General features: G+C 33.9%; 1 protein-coding gene across 1 annotated transcript; it reads right to left on the reverse strand.

Annotated features, from left to right (window-relative positions):
* Nucleotides 1–11: 11 nt before the first annotated feature.
* LOC110092183 lies at nt 12–25,736 on the reverse strand. Its single transcript, XM_020816606.2, has 7 exons — nt 25,467–25,736; nt 21,532–21,673; nt 16,622–16,723; nt 13,607–13,734; nt 4,128–4,402; nt 3,968–4,037; nt 12–583 (listed from the first exon to the last, which is right to left on the reverse strand). The coding sequence occupies exons 1-7, from the start codon at nt 25,674–25,676 to the stop codon at nt 191–193; spliced, it is 1,320 nt and encodes a 439-aa protein (XP_020672265.1). The 5' UTR covers nt 25,677–25,736; the 3' UTR covers nt 12–190.
* Between the last annotated feature and the right edge of the window lie 350 nt (nt 25,737–26,086).

The raw sequence follows: 26,086 nt of genomic DNA on the forward strand, positions 1-26,086 counted from the left end.
TACCCTTTAACTAGAAGAAACCATAAATCAATAGATATAAATAAATTCAAGAATCACTCACTCAGGATTTTATTTCACAGGTTGACAAACATTATCAATCTTGAAAGATGCTCTTCCCATGTTTTTAACTGCAACACAAAGATATCCCCAGTAGCAAAATCTTGAAGAGGTCCCTCATTTACTAATATTTTTACTTGATGAAAGGTCTCTCACTTGTATAACAAGGCATTCTTAGCAAAGTCAATTCAAATCTTCCATTCTCAATGTCCTTCTCCTTGTCAACAATAACTTCAAACTGAAATGGGCTCTCTTGCTGCTTCAGTAAAACTTCTAATAAAACAAACCAGATATGATAGAAATTTGGTTTATTTCTGCCACCATTCCCAGCTTTTGAATTGCTTCCAGATCTTCGGCTTTCATCACCGGCGAAACCGGTTAAGGCCGAAGTATTAGAGGTATGATTCATGCTTTTCTGATTGTAGCATTTGTACACCATTTCTGCTGTAATATTTCCAAATAAGATTGTTGCAGCTCTGTTCTTAACTAGCAGAGGTATGAAGCCAGTATAGTCCCATACATGCAACTGCAAAATGACATAGCATTAGGTCCAAATCATAAGATGAAATTGTTGGTCACAAAATGTTTGAAATCAATGAACTGAAGGAGCAACTATTAAAGAGAAGTGTAGTTTGCTAGGTATTGTTTTGTACTGAACATTTATAAATGTTCTGCACCGGCCACTATTTACGTTTAGCTCACCTGATAATTTTTCATATTTAAGGGATTACCTAAATATTATGGAATCTGCTCATAACTAAAGAAGCAATAAGAAGCTGTAAAGATAGAAGTGCAAGAAATAGAAGGTGAAACTTTTTTGGTATGAGAATTAAAGAAATTGTTACTAGCTGACATGCAGTAATGAATGTTAAAATAGAAGTAATCAACTCTACGGAGCAGGCTTCAGAAATATCCAACACAAGTTTGAAATGACGCACTGCAAACCTTGAAGCATGAAGGTCGCATCCAATTACATTTCATCACAAGTTTTAAATACTGAATGGCTGTGTTCCAATTAAAATAGCAAAAGAATTATAATAGATCTGGGATTTCTATCATAAAAACAGGAAATAGTAGCAAAAATGAGAAAAAAAACCATACATTTTGTAATATATTCATATTCAGATCAATAAAATCCATTTTAACCAACGAATTTATGCGAATTTATGTAACTGTGAATCACTTCCACTGTAGTGTATTTCTCATAAAAAAATTACAAAATAATTGCTAGTATCAACATCTTTAAAAATTAAAATAAATAAATAATGTGCATTTATAAATTTTTATTCTTAACTTAATAATACTTTTTTATCTTCAGGAGTCTAACTAAGTTCGACAAAAAGGCTAGATGCTTTTACGCATCACTTAGTATAATATCACATAATTACTTTTGTATAGCCTTTTACAAACATTGCAAGAATTGAATGTGCTTGGTATGTTTTTTTCTTTCGAAGGCTATAAAGGCAAGGATGCCAATATGCCTCTTATCTCGTTTGAAAGCATAAATAAGAAGTTGAATTGTTAAAAGACAATTTCTTCACGACATGCTAATGACTTTAAAGTAAGAGATGAAGCTGAATAAAATTTTGCCTCAGCATCCATCGCTAATGCTCATCCTAGAAGCAACATATGCTACCATCTATAACAAACATGTTCACTTCCACAGCTCTCCAAATCATAGAACTGAAAATTCATGATGACATCAGGTCGGTATTTTGAATCATCTTCCATGCTACACATTGGAATCTCAAAGCGATAGAAGAGTGTGAAATAGGTTGCTAATTGCAGACATGTAGATTAATATTCAATATTAGCATGCTTTATCAATCACATACTAGATATTAATTCATCAACCAAATTCAAATTTAATCCAGTATTGATGTAATTACTCATAATGAGGATCATTCTCGATGAATATCTAACATAACATTTGGGCATCATTATCATTGTGTACGAACCTAGAGCAGCCGTTAAATTGCCTTATTGTACTTAGAATATCGCTGGTTTAATCATAGAAGCAACCTCTCTGTAAACGGGGGTAGGATGTGTATGTCAACCCTTCCCCATACACTGAGCTGACAGGCTTAAGAAAATACACTCATACATACCTACTCCTATTTACGTTTAGCTCACCTGATAATTTTTTATATCTAAGGGATTACCTAAATATTATGGAATCTGCTCATAATTAAAGAAGAAATAAGATGCTGTAAAGATAGAAGAGTGTGAAATAGGTTGCTAATTGCAGACATAGATTAATATTCAATATTAGCATGCTTTATCAATCACATACTAGATATTAATTCATCAACCAAATTCAAATTTAATCCAGTATTGATGTAATTACTCATAATGAGGATCATTCTCGATGAATATCTAACATAACATTTGGGCATCATTATCATTGTGTACGAACCTAGAGCAGCCGTTAAATTGCCTTATTGTACTTAGAATATCGCTGGTTTAATCATAGAAGCAACCTCTCTGTAAACGGGGGTAGGATGTGTATGTCAACCCTTCCCCATACACTGAGCTGACAGGAGCTCCAAGCATTGGGTACATTATTTTTAACATTGTGTATCTTATTCTTATTTTTTTAGTGGTTCAATTTATTATTTCAATTTACAATTATCAAGGCAAATAACTGTCATTTTAGAATAACCTAGATTATTTTTGTCTAATGTTCTAGGATCTTTGATTATAAATAAAGATTCAAGAGCATTACAATAGTTATCAGAATGATTTAGAATGAAGATATATTTTTCATGGCTTCACTTTCCTCCTAAGTTGTGAGCCAAATTCCTCTTCTTTCCTCATCTCTTCGTGCTTCCTCCTTCCCCAACCTCAAAGCTAACATGAGTCGTCCGTTGCAGCGATACCCTACCAATTTTCATCATTAACCTTATACTCTATAATTATTTTTTATTGGCGAATATAAAATGATCAAATTAAGAATTTGAAAACATGATAAATATATTATGTCTAAGTATTAAACAGGGTTAATAGGTTTTGGATATAAACATTATGTTTTAAAATCATCTTGTTACTATAATTTGCTTCACTATAAATCTCACCTGAGAAATAAAAGATGAAAAAATTTACAATTCACCAAAAATATTGCATTAAATTTTATATATATCTTTGGATATTAAAGAGCATTAGAATCATTCTAATTGGACTACCACACTTGTAACCGATATTCTAAAGAAAAAATGACATCTCCTCACAAGTCTGCTACATACACACCAACCCAAGAATTATACATGATAGAAGATTCAATTGATAACATAATAGTTTATGATTCTTTTGAGGATATTTTAGATGCAAAAGATAATTTGCAATATAAATATGAATTTTATACCTGATGATGTTAAATCGAAACATGCGCCTATAATAGATAATATTAACTATACTTGAGCAAGAGTCAAAATTTTGAAACTAAAATTAAATTGGGCTTAGGATCAAATTTAAATATGAAATGTAAATATAAACCAATCACACCTAATGTAGTTGATGAAATAAATGGACAATGTGAAAAATGCATCTTTTGATGACTTGTCTATTGATATTGTTCCTAAGATGGATGATCATACAAATTCATAAAAAAAATTATGATGGAGATATTTAGGAAACACCAATCATTCAGATAATTTTTTAAGACCAATACTTTAAAAGAAACATCAATATGCTAATAATCACAACTTATATTTACATTATTTACATTATTTTGGTTCAAGAAGTTATTTGTCCATACATGCCTATCAAAAAATTATATAAAAACTTAGCAGGAAAAAAATGATAATGCAGAAAATCCATAGCACTTAAGCAATGGAAGGAACGAATGAGAAATTTACTCCCACCAGTAACTGAATCATGCACCAATTATATTTTAGGTTTCAAAGTTGCTCACCAGGAATGGTCTGTATATCTGACCAATATCATGAACATAATTGGAATTATTGCTGCAATAAAGTGGAAACCTGTTTTTTTTTCGAAGAGAAGATTAATCAAACAAGAGAAAATTTTTCTTAATAAAATAAGAAGCTAAAAATTTAAATTCTACAACACACCTAGAATCCAGCGGAAAGCCACATTTCGTACAACCCACACAGATAAGATTTTCCGTGATCCTGGTCTTATCCATCTCGAGTAAAGACTTTCTCAAAGATAAATGTTCTTTAGCCTCATCGTATCTCCAACATGATGACAAAAAAATTTCACCGATGAAGGCATGGAAAACTACTTTACATGTGTTCCCAAGGGATAGCACTTCTCTGATGGATAAAAAGTTTGGCGTTTGACCCTCAGCTGACTTCCAATTTTTAAGCACTTGTAAGGTATTCCGCTTCCTCCATCAATTTGATAGAAATAAAATCAATAAACAATTGATCATCTACCAATAAATATGTAATATCCAGTGTAAAAAAATGAAGTTCATCAAAAACTGACTAAGGCTTCGTTTGGGACGGTTTTCTTTCTGCTTCTTAAAGCAATTTTATACTAAAAAAACTGCTTTAAGAAGCAGAAAGAAGCCGTCAAGCCTAAGAAGTAAAAAAACTTCTGTAGGGGAATTTCAATTTTCAATTTTAAGTACTTCGCAATTCTACATCTAACATGAATTGTATATAAATAAAAAAATTTAACATTGATGTATCAGGGAATGCATCAAGTCATCAAAAGTTTATTTCTAACTTGGGAAATGAAGATCATCCATATCATATTAAGGATTAACAGTAGTTTTGTCCATCTATAATCGATGGTGCCTGTATATAAATGCTGGATCCTTTCAACCGCAGGATGTTAATGCATATATACATGTATAAAACAACGCACGAAGTTACACATGTTGAACTCCCACTTCTCACGAATAACAATTTCTATGTAAAGTCCTTGTAATCCAGTTGTGAAGTTTAAGGAACTGAATCCACCTGAACAATTCAGTTCTTTCCGTTCTTTGTTTTGTCCATCACCCTCCTGTTCATTTTTCATGTGCTTAGTCTTGTACTTTGATCTCAGTTAGATCACAAGAATGGATAATGAAAAACCAACGCTAAATTAGATTTGATTTATTTTTCATTTTGCTTATATTTTTCTCACTTAAAATTATAATTTAACAGCCTAGTTACGTCTATTTAATCTATAGTAAGTCCATCCAAGCACTAATATTTCTAATAAAATAAAAACCTTTTTAATCCATAATAAATCTAAATTGTCATCATAATCACTAATTAATGAATAGTAAAACTGCTGCTACAGGCTTGACTAAATCTTATGTACGCTCCTTTTTAAAAATTAGCCTAAAATATATGATTAATAAGTAAAAAATCAATTTAAATAATAAAGTAACATACAAAAAATTTTAAAGCAATACAAAAAATAACTTATAAAAGCTTATAATTTGTTTCTAATATAAAAAAAGTTTATATAATTTTTCTATTAATTTTTTATTTTTAAAATTTATAATTTTTAGTTATATTAGAAAAAATTAAATGTTTCATAAGTTTTAATAAATCAAATAATATCAATAATTATATATATATATATATATATATATCATTTAAATTTATTTTCGTAAAATAATTTAAATTTTATTATGCTTTAAATGTAAATTAATTAAAACTTAAGTAAATTTTAAAATATAAATTTGTTAAATTTAATATATTTTAGTATTTAATATCGAACATAGTCATCTGTAACAGATGACCCACTTTTGCACGCTAAGCCAGCCTTTATTTATGACAGGGTTCGACAAATATTGCGATTCTAAAAAGTAATCTAATGTCGCTAGTTGTTGTTAACTAAAATTTTCAAGAGAGTACATCTTATTTTTTACTTAAATTATTATATATTTTTTGTTTTAACAATACAATTAGATTCCTCTCATCACGGCATCCCTAAAAGTATGTCATTATTGTGCATAAATTTAGCTTGACAACCAAACTGACCCAGCCCGTCACCTTTCTCTTGATCTCACATGAACATGCCAACCCTATCGAACCAGTTGTCCGATCCGACACCCACAACTAGTTGATCGACCTCCTTTAGCTCCCCAATCTGATCCCACACACAACCGTAGCTATCCCCTGTGTTGATACCAGACGCCAAATAGGGTTTGTTTCACCCTACCTGCTGCCTCTAATCCACACAAGCTCATCCCGTATGAAAGTCGCAAATCCTTCTCCTGCTTCTTCCACCTCATAGCCAGACAACCCTCATCCACTTAATTCTCCTCGCCAAAGTCCTCACGAACCTACAACAGCCACATCTACCCAGATCAACCCATTTTCCCCTTCCCTTTGTCATCATTATCATTAATTATTATTTTTAATTATTGTTATTAATCGTATTGTTATTATTATTATTATCATCACCATCATCATCTAAGAAAAAGAGAAAAAAAAAGAAAGGAAAAGAAAAAAGAAAAGAGAAATTTATGTGCCTCGATCCTCATTCTGCTATCGTCGTCGCCTCGACACTGCCATCTTCGTTCATCACTAAGGTATAAAGTCCGCCAAACACAAAATTCCCCAAATCCTGTTTTCCAACGCAATGAGCGGACCACCTATACACGCTTTTCTTAGCGTGGTGGGAGGGAGCTCGGTGTGAGGCTTGTGACGAAGCGGGTAGTCCTTGTACATGTTTTTCTTAGCGTGTTGAGGACACTCCTAAGTACCAGAGTACATGCTTCTATGCCTACTGGGAAACTCGCAAGCTTCAACACATGTACATCGAAGACCAATACACGCTTTTTGTAGTGCGGTGGGATTGAAAAACAACAGCCACAGTGTTATCCGACACATATCATACACGCTTTTCGTATTGTGGTGGGAAGACCTAGCTCCACAAAAATTTTCTAAATGAGAGATGCTGGGAAGTTGTTGAAATGCGGACTGAAAAACAAACAGGACTTGAACAATGAATAGGGAACATAACCTGAATGAACCACATGGAACAGAACTTAATTAAACGAGCAAAATGAAATTTGGCGAATTGAACAAAAATGGGAAATCTATAACAATGATAGCAGGCTACCTACAAGTAATTGCAAGGACTTATAATAAACACGCCAATCTGCTCACGATGCAAAGGAATGTGAAATGTGTATGACAAATTGCCTATGAAGAAGCAATGAACGTGACAATTCGCCTACAGGAATGTATAAGAAGACTGTAATGAATATCGCCCCCGACATCGCCGTCGTTGCCACCGTTGCCTCGACACAACCACAAGCATCTCTCGTGAAGGTATAATGACTTCAAAAACTCAAAATCCCCAAAATCTCATTTTCTGCGCTTGTGGCATAACGAGTGACCACATATATATGCTTTTGTTAGCGTGGGAGAGGGAGCTCGTTGCGTTTCTTGCGGCGAGATGGGTAAATCCTATACCAGCTTTTTATAGCATGGCGGGGATACTCCTATGTACCCATGCACGTGCTTCTATACCTATGAGCAAAAGTTGCAAACATCAACACAAGTACCTCGAAGAACCATACATGCTTTTCGTAGCGTGGTGGGGTTGAAAATCATGGTCGCAGTGTCACCTGACACCAACCATACAAATCTTTCTTGATGTGATGGGCAGGCCTACACTCCCAAAATTTTTTTAAACAGGGGAGACATTTGGAGATACCAAAATTCAAACCACATGGAATAGAACTTTAACAGCTCATAGGGAACAAAACTTGCAAATTGAACCACATGGAACTAGACTTAACGAAATTTGCAATTTACAAAATAATGAAAAGTTAAATAAAAAAGAACGAGTAATGATTTGTGGTGGACAAAAAAATTCCTACATCTCACCCACAAACAACAGTCAATATGAACATACAATTTAATTGCAAGTATTGCTGCAAAACCCTTAACTTACACATGAACAATATGAAACCTGCAACGTTCATATCAATCAGCCCGCAAGCTTGTGCAAAGAAGCTTGAAAGCACTAACGAATGAAGCCCCTAATGAATGTGACAGCTCAGTGGAAAACTCCTGATGAATATACTGACCCGCTAAAAGAATAACACAAGCAACAAACTTGTAACGAGGCAGTCCCCCTATGATCGATGTCTACTAGCCTGCAAATACATACAACAGCTCCCACGAACACTGAAAGACAAGGAAACGAATGCACAAAACTCTTAATAATCATAAAAAAATTACCTATGAATGATATTACTTGATGTATAACACTCATGCTTGCGGAAGGGGCGTGATACTTGTAATGAACACAGTAATGTGTTCATGAAGAGTGACATTCCTACAAGTGATGCTAATCAACATGCAAGCAAACATACCAATTTCCTATGAACACAAAAAAGCCAGTATGCAAGTGAATACAACAATATGCCAATCAATGTGTATAAGGAAATCAACGATGAATGCAACTCACCCGACAGCCTACATCAACAAACAAATGAACACATTAGCTTGCTTGCAAACAATGAAGCTTCTTGCAAACATACATAATGCAACACACGATGAATGCAAACACCTGCTGGCAATAATGAAAGATTTGTCACATGCATAATACTATGCCGACGGGTGATAATCAGCAACAGACAATGGATAATACGACACCCTTGCAGTAAACAACCATTCGATGTTAGGTAAATGCATTGAAACCCTACAAGCAAAGACGATCAATATGCAACAAATGCAAGCACATACAAAGAAGTGTAAATGCAAACCTCTACGAGTAGCACAAGAAGATTTGCATCGCACAACAATCTGCCTGTAGGAAGCGACAAACGATCTGTAGCAACACAACAAGCAACATTAGTTCGCCAACATGCAATAGCTAGTGATTTATGAATGCCCTCTAATGACCCACACACAAATTTAACAAAGCTTGCATGACACGACAGCCTACCTGCAAAGAGCCACAAGCAACCTGTAGCACAATGCTACAACTCTTATAGGCAATGCTGGAGAATTTATGCTGAACGCAATCCATCTACATGTGACAGCTACTGGCTTTTGAATGACTACTTGCTAGCAAGAGTTTAACATTGTATGACAACTCACCAGCAAGAAGCAACAAGCAACCCATAACGCATCGCTACGACCCATCTACATGCAATAGCTAGTGGCTCCTGAATGCCTAGTGCTGGATAATGAATAAGTTCAACAAAATTTGCATTGAGCGACATCTTACATGCATAAAGTAGCAAATGACCTGTAGCGCAACACTATGATTCACTTGCAAGCAAAAGCATAAAATTTGTAGTAAAAACTATGGATCATTGGTGGAGGGCTCCTGATGTACCGTACAGTTTATTTGCCAGTAGTACCCTCCTGTATGCTGAATATTGAAGAAAATGACACAATGCAAAAGATGAAATGAGTTAAACTTCACTGTCGATGCACGACAAGTGAAACTTAACGCACTGCTAAACAACGCCAATGGATCCGCAATATTCGTACAATCACAAGCCCCCTCAAGAAAACTCATGCATTTTCTAAATAACTAATTTTAAAAAGAAGCATGTTTAATGTGTAATTAAGCAAAAGAAGCGTCAATATTAAATAATTTAAGGAGCAGAAACGTCAAATAATTTGGCATTTTTATAGAAAATGCTAAATAATTAAGAAAACATCAAATTATTTGGCGTTTTCTATAGAAATGCCAATTAATTTCGTGTTTTCCATAAAAATACTAATTAATGAAGAAAAACCCAAATCATTTGACGTTTTCTTCATTGGAGAGAGAGAGAGGCGTGGGATAGAGAGTTGACTAGGGAAAGAGAGGATAGAGATAAAGACACGAGAGAGAGAAAAAGAGTAGTTAAAATAATTATTAATTAAACATTTAAAATAATAGATTGAAGTATTATAATTGATTGTTAAGTAATAATAATTTAACTGTTTAATTAAAATGATTATTATTTAAATAGATAAAAATTTTATTAATCAAATATTTAAAATATATTTTTACAAATTCCCATCTTTCTCTCTCTCAGCTCTCCAATGAAAAAAAAACCAAAATAAAGAAAACGTCAAATGATTTGAATTTTCTTCATTAATTAGCATTTTCTATAAAAAAATACCAAATTAATTGGTGTTTTCTATGAAAAACACCAAATAATATGACGTTTTCTTAATTATTTAGCATTTTCTATAGAAAATGCAAAATTATTTGACATTTTTGCTCATTTTTAAAATTTTTAATGGTCACACTTCTTTTGTTTAATTATGCATTAAATATGCTCCTTTTTAAAATTCGCCCTTTTCTAAATGAAAATCATTTGCACAATTATTCATATTTAAATATTACAAAAATACTCATCATGCATTAAAATACACACTAACATATTCATTACATGCATACATTTGCAATATATAGGGTGCAGGGTGCATCATGCAAATACATCACTCAAAATTCAAAGTAAGCCATGTTGTGGCGCCACATTACATTAATATGTCATTACATCATGCATATATGCATTGCGAAAATACACCATAAAACATGTAGAATATGTTGTGTACCGGTACCGTGCTATGCCGACATGCAAATACATCATGCAAAATGGATTCAAAAGTATATACCTGCATGGGCCCCGGCGCGTGTGATGTATACACACACGTGACGCCTGAGGATACTACGCGGATCAAGAAATAAACTTAAGTTCAAGTCTGATCCGTCTTCGTGAATGGGTAGGAGTCGACACAACTTAAACCGTTGAACAAATATACAGTCATAGTGCCAACCGGAGTTTGATTTTATACGTTCATATTAGGCCTTCAAGGTCTATTACAATAAAGGCTCATTGCTAAAAACATAAAATTCTTGATTCTCAATATCCATATGATAACTCACAACATCAATAATTGAACCCAATCCTCTATTAGTGGGTAGTCAAAGTTGACACAGTACAAATGATATATACACGACCTATTTAAATATTCTCGATGATAGCTGTGTTGACAAAAAATCACAACCAGAGAGGACCCTAAACTTTTAAGATGCCTCTTACGCTAATAAAATATAAACATTTAAAGTGATGATAAAGTCACCCCGATGATGACTGTGTTGAAAGCTAATATCAACCGAAGGGGTTAACCTTTAAATTCTACCAAAAGCTTAAAAACTCTATATATATTCAAAAAATCTGAAATTAATGTATGGAATGAATAAAATGAATCATAATATATAAATGAAGGTATAAAAAGAAGGAAAAGGTACATGCATGCAAATATAGTTCATCTCATCATGATACTGGCTGGGGACGTAACGTACTCATGCACATTAAATTGAAATAATTATATATTTATTTGTAAAAAATTTTGACGGTGCTCCTATAATAAATGAAAAAGGGAAAGAAATATAATTAGAATCTACATTTAAATTAAATATTTATGTATATATTAAATGAAAAGTTTGGTTAAGGAACATGAATGCTTTTATATATGTTTAATTGTTATATTATAAACTGTAACTATCAACTGAATTTATTATAAAAAACTTAAAATGTTAAATTAAAAATTTTACGTAAATTCCCTAAAAATAAATAGTAAAAAGAGAATAATTTGTCTACAAAAGAAAGAGACCAAAATGAAAATGAATAAGAACTTGTTTATTATATGTTCAAATTGAAAAAAATATTTTAGTAGCTCCTCAGTTATATGTTAGATATAGCTTATTAAATATTTTATATTATTGAATGAACTGTACTAACTGTCCGACCATCTATTCTCGCTTCATTAATTCGAATCTCCAAGTCGGATTAGGTGTCACGACTGAGCATGGAGACTCGAATGAACGAGATGAGAACAAATGGTCGAACGGTTAATACATTTCTTTCAATAATATAAAATACTTAACAGACTAACATTCAACATATAATTGAAGAGCCACTAAAACTAATTTTTTAATTTAAACATATAATAAACCGATTCTTACTTATTTTCATTTGATCTCTTTCTATAGACAAATTTTTTCTCTCAGCCATTTATTTCTCGAAGGAATTACTCAAAATGTCAATTTCACATTTTGAGTTTTTATAATAAACTCATTGAATAATTATAGCTTATAATATAATAGTTAAACAAACATAAAAACAATTGCATTTTTTGTCAAACTTTTCATTTAACATATGTGTAAACATTTAAGATAAATATAAATTCCAATTCAAATAACTTATTCCCTTTTTCTATTTTATTTATTCATTTATTCATTTTCATTTAATACAGAAGTATCGTCAAAATTATGTACCAATGAAGGTACAAGCAATTCCATTTCCATTTAACATGCATTGGTACGTTGCATCCCTAGCCATGTATCACAAGGAGGTAAACTCCTATATTTTCGTGCATGCATCTTTTCTTTCTTTTTATACTTTTATTTATATTTTATGATTCATTTTATTCATTTCATTTTTCATTACATATATATTAATCAGTAATATGCACTTTTCATACATCGATATCTATATATATCATTTTGTAACTTTAATTGTATACTATTCTTCTGTTTGGTGCATAATAAACACATTAACCATAACCGATAAACATGTCATATAATGTTCAATAATTGTAATGAAATAGAAGAAAACTAACATTGCTATAAAATAAATGTAATCACTCATTAGCTACTTTCTTGTTAAAATCGTTTCGAAACTTCCACGGTTTCTAAATTTCTTTTTTTACAACACCTAAGATCACATACAAAGTACATGAATCCGCACTGAAATTTCATAATCATACCTTCATTAATTTATCCAAGAGGTATGAATGAAATGATGCTTGGAATGCTTCTTTCTACCTTATAGAATGTGTGAATGATTCTCTCTCTCTTCTTATATATTCCTCTCAAGTTATCCAATAATTCAAGGCTTCCAAAACTCTTCCTATGCACCACTCTAAATAGCAAATCATTATGTCTATTTACATTCCCACCAGAAGGAATCCTAGATAATGTGTAATAGTAAGTAACCTTAGTATAATGTAAATGCCATCGTGAATAATAGTTAATAATAACTGATATAGAAAGTTAAAACTGATAAACTGGTTGATCGAAATAGGAAATGAACTAGTAAATGCAATATTAATAATCGACTTATTGGAATCATCAAACCATACAAAGCATAAATCAGTGGTCCATACTCAATAAACTAGATAGAACTACAGATTTCTGGACCTTCTAAAGGGAGAACTCTTTTTTTTTATTATTTATTTTTTATTTTAAAATATTTCTGAAGGGAGAACTCAATTTCTAAGAAACTGTAAAAATTTTGTTACTGAAAACTTATTATCAAAATCACATTCTAGAGGTATATAACATACTTGAAATATGGTATCAGAAAGAAAGTATGATTTTTATACTCATAACATGATTGCACATTCTAAACCAGAAACCCAAGTTCTTTCCACAGATGACAATTTGTTATCATATTATGAAAATTAAATTCTCTATAAATACCACGAAGCATATGTATAAATGGTAGAATTTCAGAGGTCAACTAAAGCTTCGTAGATAGCCGTATTAAAAAATAAAAACTAACATGCAGAGAAAATTCATGACAGTAAAATTGCAAATTAGTTAAAGGTACCTGCCCTCCATCTGTTTTTCGAATAAGGAGCAATGCAGATTCTGTATGTTGTATCCAGTACATGACCCTACTATATTTTTCTCTGACCATACTTCCCAATCGCAAATGTGCAATTAACTGATCACTGTCTATGCAAAAGAAATTTTTTTATCAAGCCACTACAATGGTTAAATGTAGCATCGTGAAATATCAATAACTGGCTAGAAAAAGAAGTGAGAGATTTTAATGACAAATCAAATCCGAAGTATATTGGTGATTTCAACTGATGGAAAATATTTTTTCTTCAATATGTGGCCATATTCCAAACATTATACATAGAACTATGAAGTCGCTGGCCATTAATTACTAATGGTGACCATTTAAAGACCAACATAAAAAGACGCAAATTCAAAGTGAGCGGCAAGGAAGTGATGAAATTTTTTTTTCCTTCATATATTTGCAATCTCAGAAACTTGAGCTTTAGAAAGATATGTTTAAGGAACATGTTTCTAGTAAAGGCCCTTGTCATCAGTTTTTTGTTCTGAAATTAAAAAGTAGCAACGATTGATAAGGATTTTCTATAGAAAATAACGATACAAAAAATTTTCTAGTTAAGAACCCATCAATGCATATGAACCTAAACGGGATTGAAACTGAAAGACACGCCACGACTTAGACCAAAAATAAGGAATTTGGAATAAAAGGGTGATGTCAGCTGAGACTCAATGCATAAGACCCTCTTTTTTTTTAGCACTAGTACCAACCCAAAGTTGACCTCTATTTAAGGTTTGTGATCGATTCGAGTGAGTGTAACAAGAACGATGATTGATCGATGCGATGTCCCACATAGCGACTTCGAAAAACCTCGTTCGCGATCAAAACCACTTGAACATTTCTTGTTTGTGAAACACATCACGCAGACGCATTCAGGATAGCGAATTTACTCAAGAAGAAACACGCCTGCTCAACTAGATCGAGAAATCACAAAAATGATGATCTATAAACGCAATGTTGTGCAAACTAAATAGTTCTTAAAACGGGTTGTGCCAACGCGTCCGAAACGTCGATATTACCTAAAAATGACACTGATATTGCCTATGTTGTCGCATTAGTCAAAATGTGAGAGACCACTCATTCAAGAAGTACGAGGAATGAAAAATCACGCGAGGGGTTGAGTCACCTTCTTTTTGTTCTTTTTTATTTAAATTTATAAGAAAATAAAAATGAAAATAAGAAAATTGAAGAAATAATGTAATCCTTCATAGTATTCTACCTCAAGATATGAAGTAGTGTTTCAAGTAGGGGTGTAAATGAGTCGAACCGAGATGAACTCATACCTAACTCGAGCTCGGCTCACCGGCCAAATCACAAGCTCAAACTTGAGCTCGAGCTCGGCTCTTGGTTAGAAAGGTGGGCTAACGAGCTAGCTCGTGAGGTCATAGAAAACCGTAGGGGCTTGACAATCACCATAGAGGAAGAAGGCATGAGATGTTGCAGTGAGAGAAGAAAAATATGCGTGAGTTGCTGCAAACATGAGTCTTGCGCTCATATTCATAGAGAAGAAGAATAAGATAAGACAATTTTTTGGGTATTAAAAGAGATGTGAATTGCTAGTCTTTTTGTTGAAATGTGTGATGCTATTTTTTTATCTTTTTTTAAAGAAAATTTTGAAGTTTTCATTCCTTCACAGCTTTATAGGTGAAGTTAATTAATACCTAATGTTTAAAAAAAAATATTAATAAGAAAAAAATGAACAAATATATAATAAGAGCTGGCTCGCAAGCCCGTGAGCCAAGCCTCGTCAAGCTCAAACTAGAGCATGTTTAATACACGAGCTCAAGGCTCGATAAGGTTTGGCTAGCAAGCACGTTGTCGAGCCGACTCGACTCGCTTACACCCCTAGTTTCAGGTCTCCTTTCTATTCAACTTTTTTTTCTTCATTCAATCGCCATTAGTCTTAGGACCCTATTTGCGGTGAGTCTTCCAACAAAAATTGCACCTAGTGATAGTTATCACTGAACTATTGGACCCGCGCATAAAGTTACATATGTTATTCACACTTGATAATTTCTCATCTTCTATGAGGAAGAGAGGAATTTAGGAGCGAAGTTACACTATGTGGATAAGATGTGCTTGGTTGCTACGGAAGAATATGTGGCCACATAGGCATTCGAAGATGTGGAATTGTTGGAAGAAATATGTGTTCCTAAACTCAACAACACATAATAAGATTGGCACATGCGTGAAGCTTGTTGTTCATATGAGAAATAATCAACGCATAATAAGATTTGTGTAGGTTTCAACTTTAAGGATGAAAATCTTGTCTTACAGAATGGGATCATGATGTGATAGGCAAGTGGAATGGGAACATGATGTGACAGATGAGAAAAAAAATGTATAAGGATATTTTAACCGAGTATAATTTAGGATAGATCTTAAAATCATTTGATTTGCATTGAGATGAGAACAATATATGAGTAATGAATTAAAATTTGTATTGCACTCATCTTAAAACAAATCTAACAAATTCAAAACCTAACCTGATTGAAAATGAGGTCAAGTAAACCATAAATAATAGTGAAATGTTAATTGATAAATAAAGAGAAATAAATGATACGAGGGATAATTGATAAAGAAAAATAGAAAAAAATAAATAGTTCTTTCGTTTAGCTTTTTTTAATTTAAATAATATATTTCCAATATTATATATTTTCTTTATCTTGTAGCTAACTAAATAAAGCCCAGCTTATGCATTTAATCAGCTAACTATCAGATTTTAACTAATTAACTAGCTAATTGATAAATCAATTTGCAAATTAATTATACCTTACAATAAGATAGTCAAGACATACCTCTAAATCACAAAAAAGAATACAGTAAAGAAAAGAACAACTAACCGGAAATGCAAGTCGATTTGAAAGAAGAGAAGAAAAAGGCGGCATAATAGTTAACCGAGTGATAAAGACAAGAAAGTAAAAGAAGTGGTTATACCCAAACAACTCCAGCTAAAAGCATTAGTAAAAAAAATGGAGGTACCTTTAGATGCAATTAAATCACTACCACGAGCCAAAACTGTCATCAAAGAAATCTGAAGAGTTGTAGCCTCCAAAACTTCTCTAAATTTCATGATCTTGACATCTGAAGAAATAAAGAAGCCACAACCCCATGATATATAGTTCAAAAAAGGGAAAAACAAGCTAATTTGGAAGGATCATAACTCGCTCCCACCTCCTCCCTCTCCCTCTCCCTCTTGAACCCGCCGGCGACCTAGGCTTCCCCCATTAATGCCACATTAACTCCCCCTCTCTCTCTAATTAATTTGATTTTCAAATTCAAATTAATTTCCCCCCAAAACTCCCCAAATCCTGAAATTAATTTCAGGATTAGCATTAATCCCTCCTCCCTCTCTCTTGAAACCGCCGGCCACCCCTTTAATGGGCCCCCATTCAATGCTCATTAATCTAATTAATTGAGATCAATTTCAAATTAATTCCCTCCAAAGTATTCAAAATCTGAAATCAATTTCAGTTTTGAATTTAATCCCCTCTTCTAGCCTTTAGAATTAATGTGAATCCCAAGGTCATTCCTCCTGCATTAATTCTTGGACTTCCCCTTGCTGCCATGTAATTCCAGCAAAGGAAATTTCACCGTGGTTATGTCAGAATTTTCCCGTTGCTGCCAACGTCTGCAGTTCAAGTTTTCTGAACCATACAACTTGCTTTCCAACCTCTTAAAAGGATCCCAAGCTGCTGCCAGAGTTTTTCCTGCACCAGTCCGTAGTATTCCGGCAACTCAAGGGCTCACAAACTGCTGTCCAGGAAAGACAGCTAGTTGCCCCTTGTTTCCCGCCAGCCCCTATTACTGCAGCACCTTCAGGACAGCTTTACCTTGCTGTCCAACTGATCGGATAAGTCCCCGTTCACTGCCTGAGACTTTTCTGGGCATGAGAGTGTGCTGTCCTGAGAAAACCTGCACCTGTTTCTTGCTGTCCAGCCGAGTGGAAGGTCTTCAAACGCTGTCAGGACGCGTCAGATTGCTGATCACACCTTCAAGAAGGTTCGTGGATGCCACCTACCTCCTTCGAAGCCTTCCTATGACCACCGGAGCCTCGTATACGTCATACTTCGGGTAAACTCGACCTCCGACTCTTTTAGCCTCTTAGTTTATTTCTTCCACATGGTTATATTTTGATTCACAAAGATGTTGTTGGTCCCTCCGCTAAAGCCTAGTAATAGGAAGAGTTGAGTGAAGGATTCCTTGTAGTAGCTAGTTGTAATGTTAACGAAGGGATTTATTGTTGAGACCATTCACGAATGCAAAAGTGGATTAAATTAATTGATTTTTATGCTCTTAACTTCTATGCATGTAATTTAACCAATGCTATTTACCACTTTAATGTTTTATTTTATCGTTCAAATCAACATGAGATCTTGCTTATTATTGTTCTCTAATACTAAATATGCAAATGTCTTTAAGCATCTCATCTTCCCATGATTGTTTCACATCATTTTAGCTATAACAAGTTATGCTAATGTATCATCAGATAATTTGAACTTAGTTTGTAAGTTAATTTTCATTTTAAAACCTGGTCATGCTGCATGATTTGTATGGATAGGAAGGCGTGATACAATACTTTATCCGGGCAGGTCATTTACAGATTTCTTATGCGTACTTTGAAAGGGGATTTTAGCTATATAACAACCCAAGTTATTGGCCTAGATTTTCTTCTATTTAGTATGATTGCTGACTCAATTTGCATTAAACCAATCAAATTGTTGGTTAGCTGTTTTAGATCGGATAGAGATAAGCAAATTGTTGGCTAATGACAGGTTGTTTGGAGCATAACTGGCTTGATTAGGCCAACTAGCTAGCTTTGCTGATTTGATAGAGCTTAGGCTAACTAGGAGATGGCCAAATGAATTGAGATCCATTAGAATGAGACCTAGGTCAAGTCGATGGTAATCCATTTGAATGGCGTCATATTCAAGGGTAATGACAATCAACTAAGTTTCCAAGATAGAGCGGGTAGGAGCAGACGTGCAAATAGATATGTCCCAAACCCATATATAAGTATAGTTACAAATAGGAGCAGAGGTACCTAAATCATATACGATTGTGTACCAAACCCATATCATTTGTCTCTTGTGAATAGTTACATGCAAACATGCATAGTTTCGTACCTATAAACCTGAATTCCCCCTCTCTCAATTATATGAGAATTACACATCTTTACATGACTTGTGCACCTCATAGCTTAGTAAATAATCAAACTGCCATGATGTGACTGGTGAAAAATAGATCAATCGGAATGACATATAGTAGTCAAACTAACATGAGCAGTTGACTAGGTACACTGGTAGTGAGACTTCGTACCACACAAGAAAGCTAACTAAAAACTTTTAACAAGACATGTTGAATGTTGAGACTGCTGTCATGCATGATCTAATCAAAGTTCATGTACATGGTCTTACACCTGCTTCGCAAAGTGCTTGTTCCCATGATTCAACCAATGGCCTAAATGCCACAATGGAGAAACCCTTTAAACTATGCAAAATATTTGGCATTAAAAATACATGAAAAAATTATAAAAGACACAATGATGTTATATGATCTACATCAACTAGAAGAAAGGTTAATAATTGAACCAATCAAAAAAACTTCTTAGCAAATCTAAAAGAGAAACACAACCCAATCACAAACTGATACGCCAGAGGGGCCCACCTCATGGAGCCTAGGGAAAGATATTTAGAAGGTTCCTAAATCATATTTATTTGTTTAAAAACATTTCCTAAATTATGTTTATATTATTTAGGAAGTATTTAATTGTTTAGGAAGATTTCCTAAATTATATTTAATTATCTGAAATGATTCATGTCAAAACAAGAAACAAGTTTTGTGACAATTGGACAAAGGGTTATGGCTGCCCCACTAAAGGACTGCTTCCAATACAAGAATCCATGTGTGTTTGACAGAATTTTTCACATCATTAGAGGTGACATAAGCAAGACATCTCATGGAATCATCCTAAGTGAGGATATCTTTGCAAGATTCAACTCAACATTAAGACAAGGAAATATCGCCCACCATGAGTATGTTCCAATTGGGAAGGGTCGTGATGTTGGAATCAACCAAATCTCCCCTATTTGAAGTAAAGGTTGCTTGTAGCAATGAAGAACAAATACTTAGCAGAGATATCTATCACTTGGACCATCGATTTGACTTCTTCCACATTTTCCTCTATGGCTAGCCTTACATGTCATTAAGTGGGCTTGAGTTTGCCATTATGAAGCAGGTACTGATGACAGGAAATAAACCTCTAAAAGCTACTATGGCATCTCAATCAACGGTCCAACTTGGTCTATTTGTGGCCTTACACATGGTTATTGAGATTAGGCTGAAAAGGGGATTCAGAACTGCATTGGGCGACATAATCATCATGCAACTTTAATTGTACTTAGTATTCTTTACATTCTTGCTTGGAACAAAATCCCATTACTTTGGACAGACAATCCTACATGGCGGAGCAAAATATAGAGCCACTTGATGAGGATTCGTTGGGCGACATGTAAAGTTTACAAAGAACTACATGATGTACTCTAGAAGTCATTTTACAACGGGTGGAACTTATGATGCCGCTAAATGTCTATCAAATCTATTGAACTGCAACTACAACAACCTTTATACTTCTCACTGCATCCATGTGGTTCCTTATTGTCACCTGATTTTTTATATCATTTCTTTTCAACCTTCTGGCTTTGAGTAGAAAAAAAATAGTTGATGACTGGGATAGCTAGAGCAAGTGAGATAAAAGTGAAGGCATTGACAAAAATGTTAAATTGTTGAAAGATGGTATATTCTCTAGAGTGAAGCATGAGCAAATAATGAAGTATATAGATCTGGATCATGTGCTAAATGGTTCTCGACAGGAAGTAGATTTTGTTGATAAAACAGATGATTAAGAGGCAGTTTCCTTCCTTACATCTTAAAGACAAGGTGGCTCTTTGGAATGGGAGTATTGATATGCCAAGGAGCACACCTTGTGGGGCCTAGGGGAAGATATTTAGAAGGTTCCTAAATCATATTTAATTGTTTAAGAATGTTTCCTAAATTATGTTTATATTATTTAGGAAGTATTTAATTATTTAGGAAGGTTTCCTAAATTATGTTTATATCATTTAGGAAGTATTTAATTATCTAGGAAGATTTTCTAAATTATGTTTAATTGTTTAGGAAAATTTTCTAAATTTTGTTTAATTGTTTAGAAAAGTTTCCTAAATTATGTTTATACTAATTATGAAGTATTTAATTGTTTATAAAGATTTTCTAAATTATGTTTAGTTGTTTAGGAAGGTTTCCTAAATTATGTTTAATTGTGTATGAATATTCTATTTGTGTTATTGTGTTCTAGGGTTATTTAAGGAAGAATTTTCTAGGGTTTTAGGTTCATGCTATGATGAATTTTGTGAGTGTTTGTTCTAATTCTTTTCTTTGAGGGCTTTCTAGTGACGTCTAGGTTGATTGGTAGAGCTTATCTATCTCTCAAATTGTAGATCATATGTATATTGTTTTCTCTTATTTAAGTTTTAATAAAAAAATCAGCCACCGTTCTGCAGTTTTTATATTATTGTTTGATGTTTTTGCTTCCATGACATAACACAGGCTTAAGATGCATTTTGTTGGCTGGCTTGATATGAAATGTAATCAAATCAAACACTTGAAGGAAAGAAAGCACAGAAAAACATGCAATGGAACAACATCACATGTTTCCACGGGTTAATATCAAGGATCTAAAAACATGACAAAACACAATATGATTTAGCTATCATGAAAGAATGTGTACAATGTAAGTTTCCAATGTGCCTCAACATGCAAAACTCTTGCAAAGGAAACCTGATGAAAACAAATACAAATAATCAAGAAAGCTTGTGCAAATAAAGGGTTCTTACTTTGTAATAAGATGACATCTCCAGGAACAATCATAGTTCCTATATATTTATGCCAAACATACACCAAAAAATATGGTCTCGTATCATCACCAACCTGAATGTTTGTCATCAAGATGGATCTTCTACTAGAAGCAATAACTTTCTACAAGTTCATGAATAGACAAGAAGAATCTAAGAGACTTTCATAATAAAACAATACAGAAACACCAGAGTGAAACTATAAAGATGTAAAAATTGTTAAATTATATTGCAAACAAGAATATTCAAAGAATTAGGGTGAACCGGTGATGCAACCAAAATTTTAAGATTGCAAAAACTAAATGTCTTCCTTATAACATAAATATAACAAACTTACAATCATATAACTTATATTAATTTAGAAAAGAAGGATACAAGTGAGGCGGGAACCGTGCATAAAAAGAAGAGGTGAGAAGATCAAGACGAAGTTTTAAAAGGGATGGGGAAGGAGGCTAGCCCGCAAGCTAGTGAAAACCTATAGGTTTACTTTCCAAAAATCATCAAATCACTCACTCTAAAATAGCCACAAAACACTTCCTTAAATAGGAAAGAAAAGGAGGCCAACAACAAGACACAACCGCCCCTCAAAGAGTCACAGCCAACCAAAAAAGGGGAAGAAAAGCCAGCAATTAAGGCTCGGCTGAAGCCCACCCGAACAACCAGAGAATCAGGAAAGCCAATGGACAACAATAGGACCCGAACAACCAGGAGAAATCGGGAAAGCCAAGGGACAACAATAGGACCCGAACAGTCAAGCTAGGAAAGCCATGGAAACCGAACAGCCGCCAAGAAGACAGCACCCCAATCAGCCCCCATCCTCCAAACACCAAGCATCCATAGACAAATGGGCCAAGCCCAATAGAAGAAAAAACAACCCACTATTAAATGCCCATTTTGCCTACATCAACCGGTAAATTTAGATTAACGATCAATATCACATTCCTACCTTCCTCATGCAGAAGCATGGTACTCCTGCAACCCACATGCCAAGTAATCCATACCAAATAAATAGTGGCTCATGGTCCATGCTATAGAATGCCACAGCAGTAGGGATCTACCTGTCATGCCAAACTCACCCTTAGTTGAGTGATAAAAGCATTATCATCACACTAATCACACAACCTCATATTTATTTCAAAAAGAATTCCTTGTAATCAAGTTTGTAAATTTGCACCTTACATTTTCAACCAAATCATAAGAATAACATTTTTTAAATCTTTTCTTGAAATATTATCAATTTAATGGAAAAAGAAAGGGGGAGGTTAAGAATTTTGGTCTTAAAAAGTCAACGTGTATGTAACATCTATCATTTGTATTGGATGCTGGATCTTGGAGAGTCCACAGATCTTCTTGCTTTCCATCGAATGTTGTTCATCTATGTGCACCTATCCAATAAGTTTTGAAGATTGTTTTGTCCACCTCATTGATCCGGGCCATTACACATTTATTCTTTATGTATCATAAATATAATAATGATATGAACTCAAAGATTCAAATCATGTCTTACTATTTTTATTTTCTCGTTATTTCTATTTAGAAAAGAATTTTGTGATCATGAATAATGTCACACCCTATTTTGACCCCCTCTACAATCAACTTGGTGTGTAACAGAGAAGGTGAATCTGAATATACCTATCTCTTACTAACATTCATCCTGAAATACTTCTATCAAGATTAAGTGAGTAGGAAATAATCAATCCAAACTATCCTAACATCTTTTTTTTTTTAACTTAGAACTAAAATCAATATTTCATAACTGGAAGCATATTTAAACACATCAAATAAAATACAAAGCATATTAAACTTCAAATAACATTTACATACCCAAAAGTGTCTGTACATGCCTATTAACTGAAATGAATATAGAAATATATTATTAAGCTCATAATTTAAATATGGATATGCTTTCATTTTGAAGAAAATTCATTCTTATATTCGTTTTGAAAATTTTAGGTATAATAAAGAATCTCATTTTATACCTAATATGTGCTCTAGAATCCTTGAAGAATTGAATTCACTAAGTCTTCCACATATTTCTAGCTCATTACTCCACCTAATTATCCCATCCATCTCGTAAAATCCCTCCTGGCTAGCACCAAAGGTAGCACTTACTTACTCTGCAGTAACATCCAATCTTAATCAGCCTATCATAATCAACATAACCACCTCATCTCAGTTTTTTGTCCCCAAACCCACCCCCCCCCCCCCTCTTACTAGCTACAAACTTAATGGGAAAAACTTCATTCAATTGTCTCAATCATTGATGATGCATGCCTATGGGAAGGCAACAAAGACAATCTAACATAAGTGACTCATGCAAAAAATGAAAAAGATCACAAGTTTCAAACATAGGTGGTGGAAAATATTATGGCAATGTCATGGCTCATAAATTATATGAAAAGTGATATTATAAAAAAAATTATGTATTCCAAAATTGCCAAAAAATTTTAGAATGCACAAAAAAAACCCTACCCCAATGCTGACAATAGCATGGCTAAATTCAAGATGGAGAGCATTTTTCATGACCTTAGATAAGATGACAACTCCATCTCAACATATTTCAACTAGTTAACTCATTAATGTCAACAATTTGGCATCATTGATGAAATAAAATGAAGGTTCACAAAAAATAGTAGCCAATGTAGGATGATAATGGAATAGGAATGAATGTACACTACCAAAATAAAATTTTGAGGATATTTGTGGGAAAATCTTAAGCATGAAGCATCTTCTCAGCATTCATAAAATATTCTCTGAGATTCGAAGGAGAAAAAAAAAGCAATAGAAATATAATATTCAGCATGCCCAACTAAGGGTGTAAGTGAGTCGACTTGACTCGCGAGCCCGCTCAAACTCGACTCATTAATAATATCATAAATCATACTTATTAAGTGACGAGCTTGGGCTCAAATTATAGCTTGTACAATATGGAGCTCGAGCTTGACCTGGCTCGACTCATTGCCTTACGAGCCATCACAATTCTCAAGACTCAAAAAACTCTGCCCTTGCAGCACTTGGCACTCAATTAAATAATGGGGGTGCTATACACAAGAAGACAAACAAATCATAGAGTGATTATTGTCATAAGGCAAGGCACACTCGTCATAATTGTTGGAAGATACATTGAAAACATATTGACTACAAATCAAGGACGACATAAAGCTGAAATTCAATGCAACACTGCCACCACCGAGACTCCAACATCATTTGACTCAGGTCCATTCAACTAAGAGCAAATTAAATTCCTACAAAAATTATTTCAATAGCCACCAAAATCTCAACAAACCCTTCAGACCACTGGATGTGTTGTGAGCTTAGCTTTTGCTGCTGAAGGTCTCTAGGTTACAACTGGAAAAGCAAATCGACTTGCTAGGCTTACAAAAATTGTACCCGCAAAGATTGAATGTCAAACGTCCACAAAGTCGTATTTTGGGATGAGATCAATCAAGAACACATGTCCAATTAATGAAGGTAGAGGTGCTTCCTTGATTCATCAATGACCACCACAATCTTCTACAAGCAACTAATAACGCACCTGAGCTAGTCCTTTGCCACCATACCACACAACAGAAGAGGTGCTTCAGGACTAATAACATCAACTAGTCTACAATTTTGTATGCTATTTCATGACCGAAAATGCAATATTTTTCGTGCATAGAGCTTCCCATCAAAGAATGAAGTTGAAAATTCCAAGACAACGAGTTGAATTTTGTTAGTTCTTCAAATGCAGTACAGTTGCTCCGACTTTTCTATTTTAAACGAAGAAAACCATTTTAAAATCATGAAACTCAAAACTTTGAACCATGATAAACAACCGTCCACACTTTCGAACGATTTAAGTCCCTCTGAGAATCGGTGAAATGGTAAGGAAAATGTGTCTGGTGTGTACAATGAGACGAAGGAAACTAATTCATAACCTCGGTCGGTTGCGAGCGGTGGACGAAGACGAGAAGCTGAACCAAGTCGCCAACGTGAGAAGACGCCCTAGAAAGATCGATTAGAGGACCATACCACCCAATCGCCGCTGCCATTGGGGGGTAAGCAGAAACCCTAAAGTTCAGCGAGTGATTGGAGGTTCCGCAGCAATTGCCACGGCGCTTGCATGAGATTTGAAGAAGCAAGAGCATCCATTTCAAAGAAAAATAAAAGGTGGTGGGATTTGGTGGCGAGAAGATTTTACTGGACGGATGGGCCGATCATGGGCCTGTAATGACCCGTTTAAGAGGACCTTTTGCTGAGGCTGATCCATAAAGCAATTGATTGAAATGCCAAAGAAATGGATGTCTTTGAAAGCTTCAAGTCAATTTTTTAAATGTTAGTTTTCAAAAATCATCAATCTTTACCAAATTTTGTTATAAAATTTATTTTTCGTCATATAAATTAAAAAAATTATAGTGAAATATAATTGTGATAGCTTTTTGAAAAAAATAAATAAGTAAAAATTTACACAAATACATTTGGCCATAATTTTTTATAGAATTTTCGAAATTTTTATAGTCGGGGTAATGTTCTACAATCAAATTAATTAGAGTAGTAA

Source organism: Dendrobium catenatum, unplaced genomic scaffold (genome assembly GCF_001605985.2).
Source record: "Dendrobium catenatum unplaced genomic scaffold, ASM160598v2 fragScaff_scaffold_621, whole genome shotgun sequence".
NCBI lineage: Eukaryota > Viridiplantae > Streptophyta > Magnoliopsida > Asparagales > Orchidaceae > Dendrobium > Dendrobium catenatum.

Excerpts from the sequence above, each read along its gene's own strand:
- LOC110092183 (XM_020816606.2), bottom strand. The coding sequence starts at position 25,676 with ATGCTCTTGCTTCTTCAAATCTCATGCAAGCGCCGTGGCAATTGCTGC. Across the intron at positions 4,403-13,606 it reads GAAAAACAGATGGAGGGCAG|CGGAATACCTTACAAGTGCT; the intron begins GTACCTTTAACT and ends TGATGGAGGAAG. Across the intron at positions 584-3,967 it reads AGATATACAGACCATTCCTG|TTGCATGTATGGGACTATAC; the intron begins GTGAGCAACTTT and ends GTCATTTTGCAG.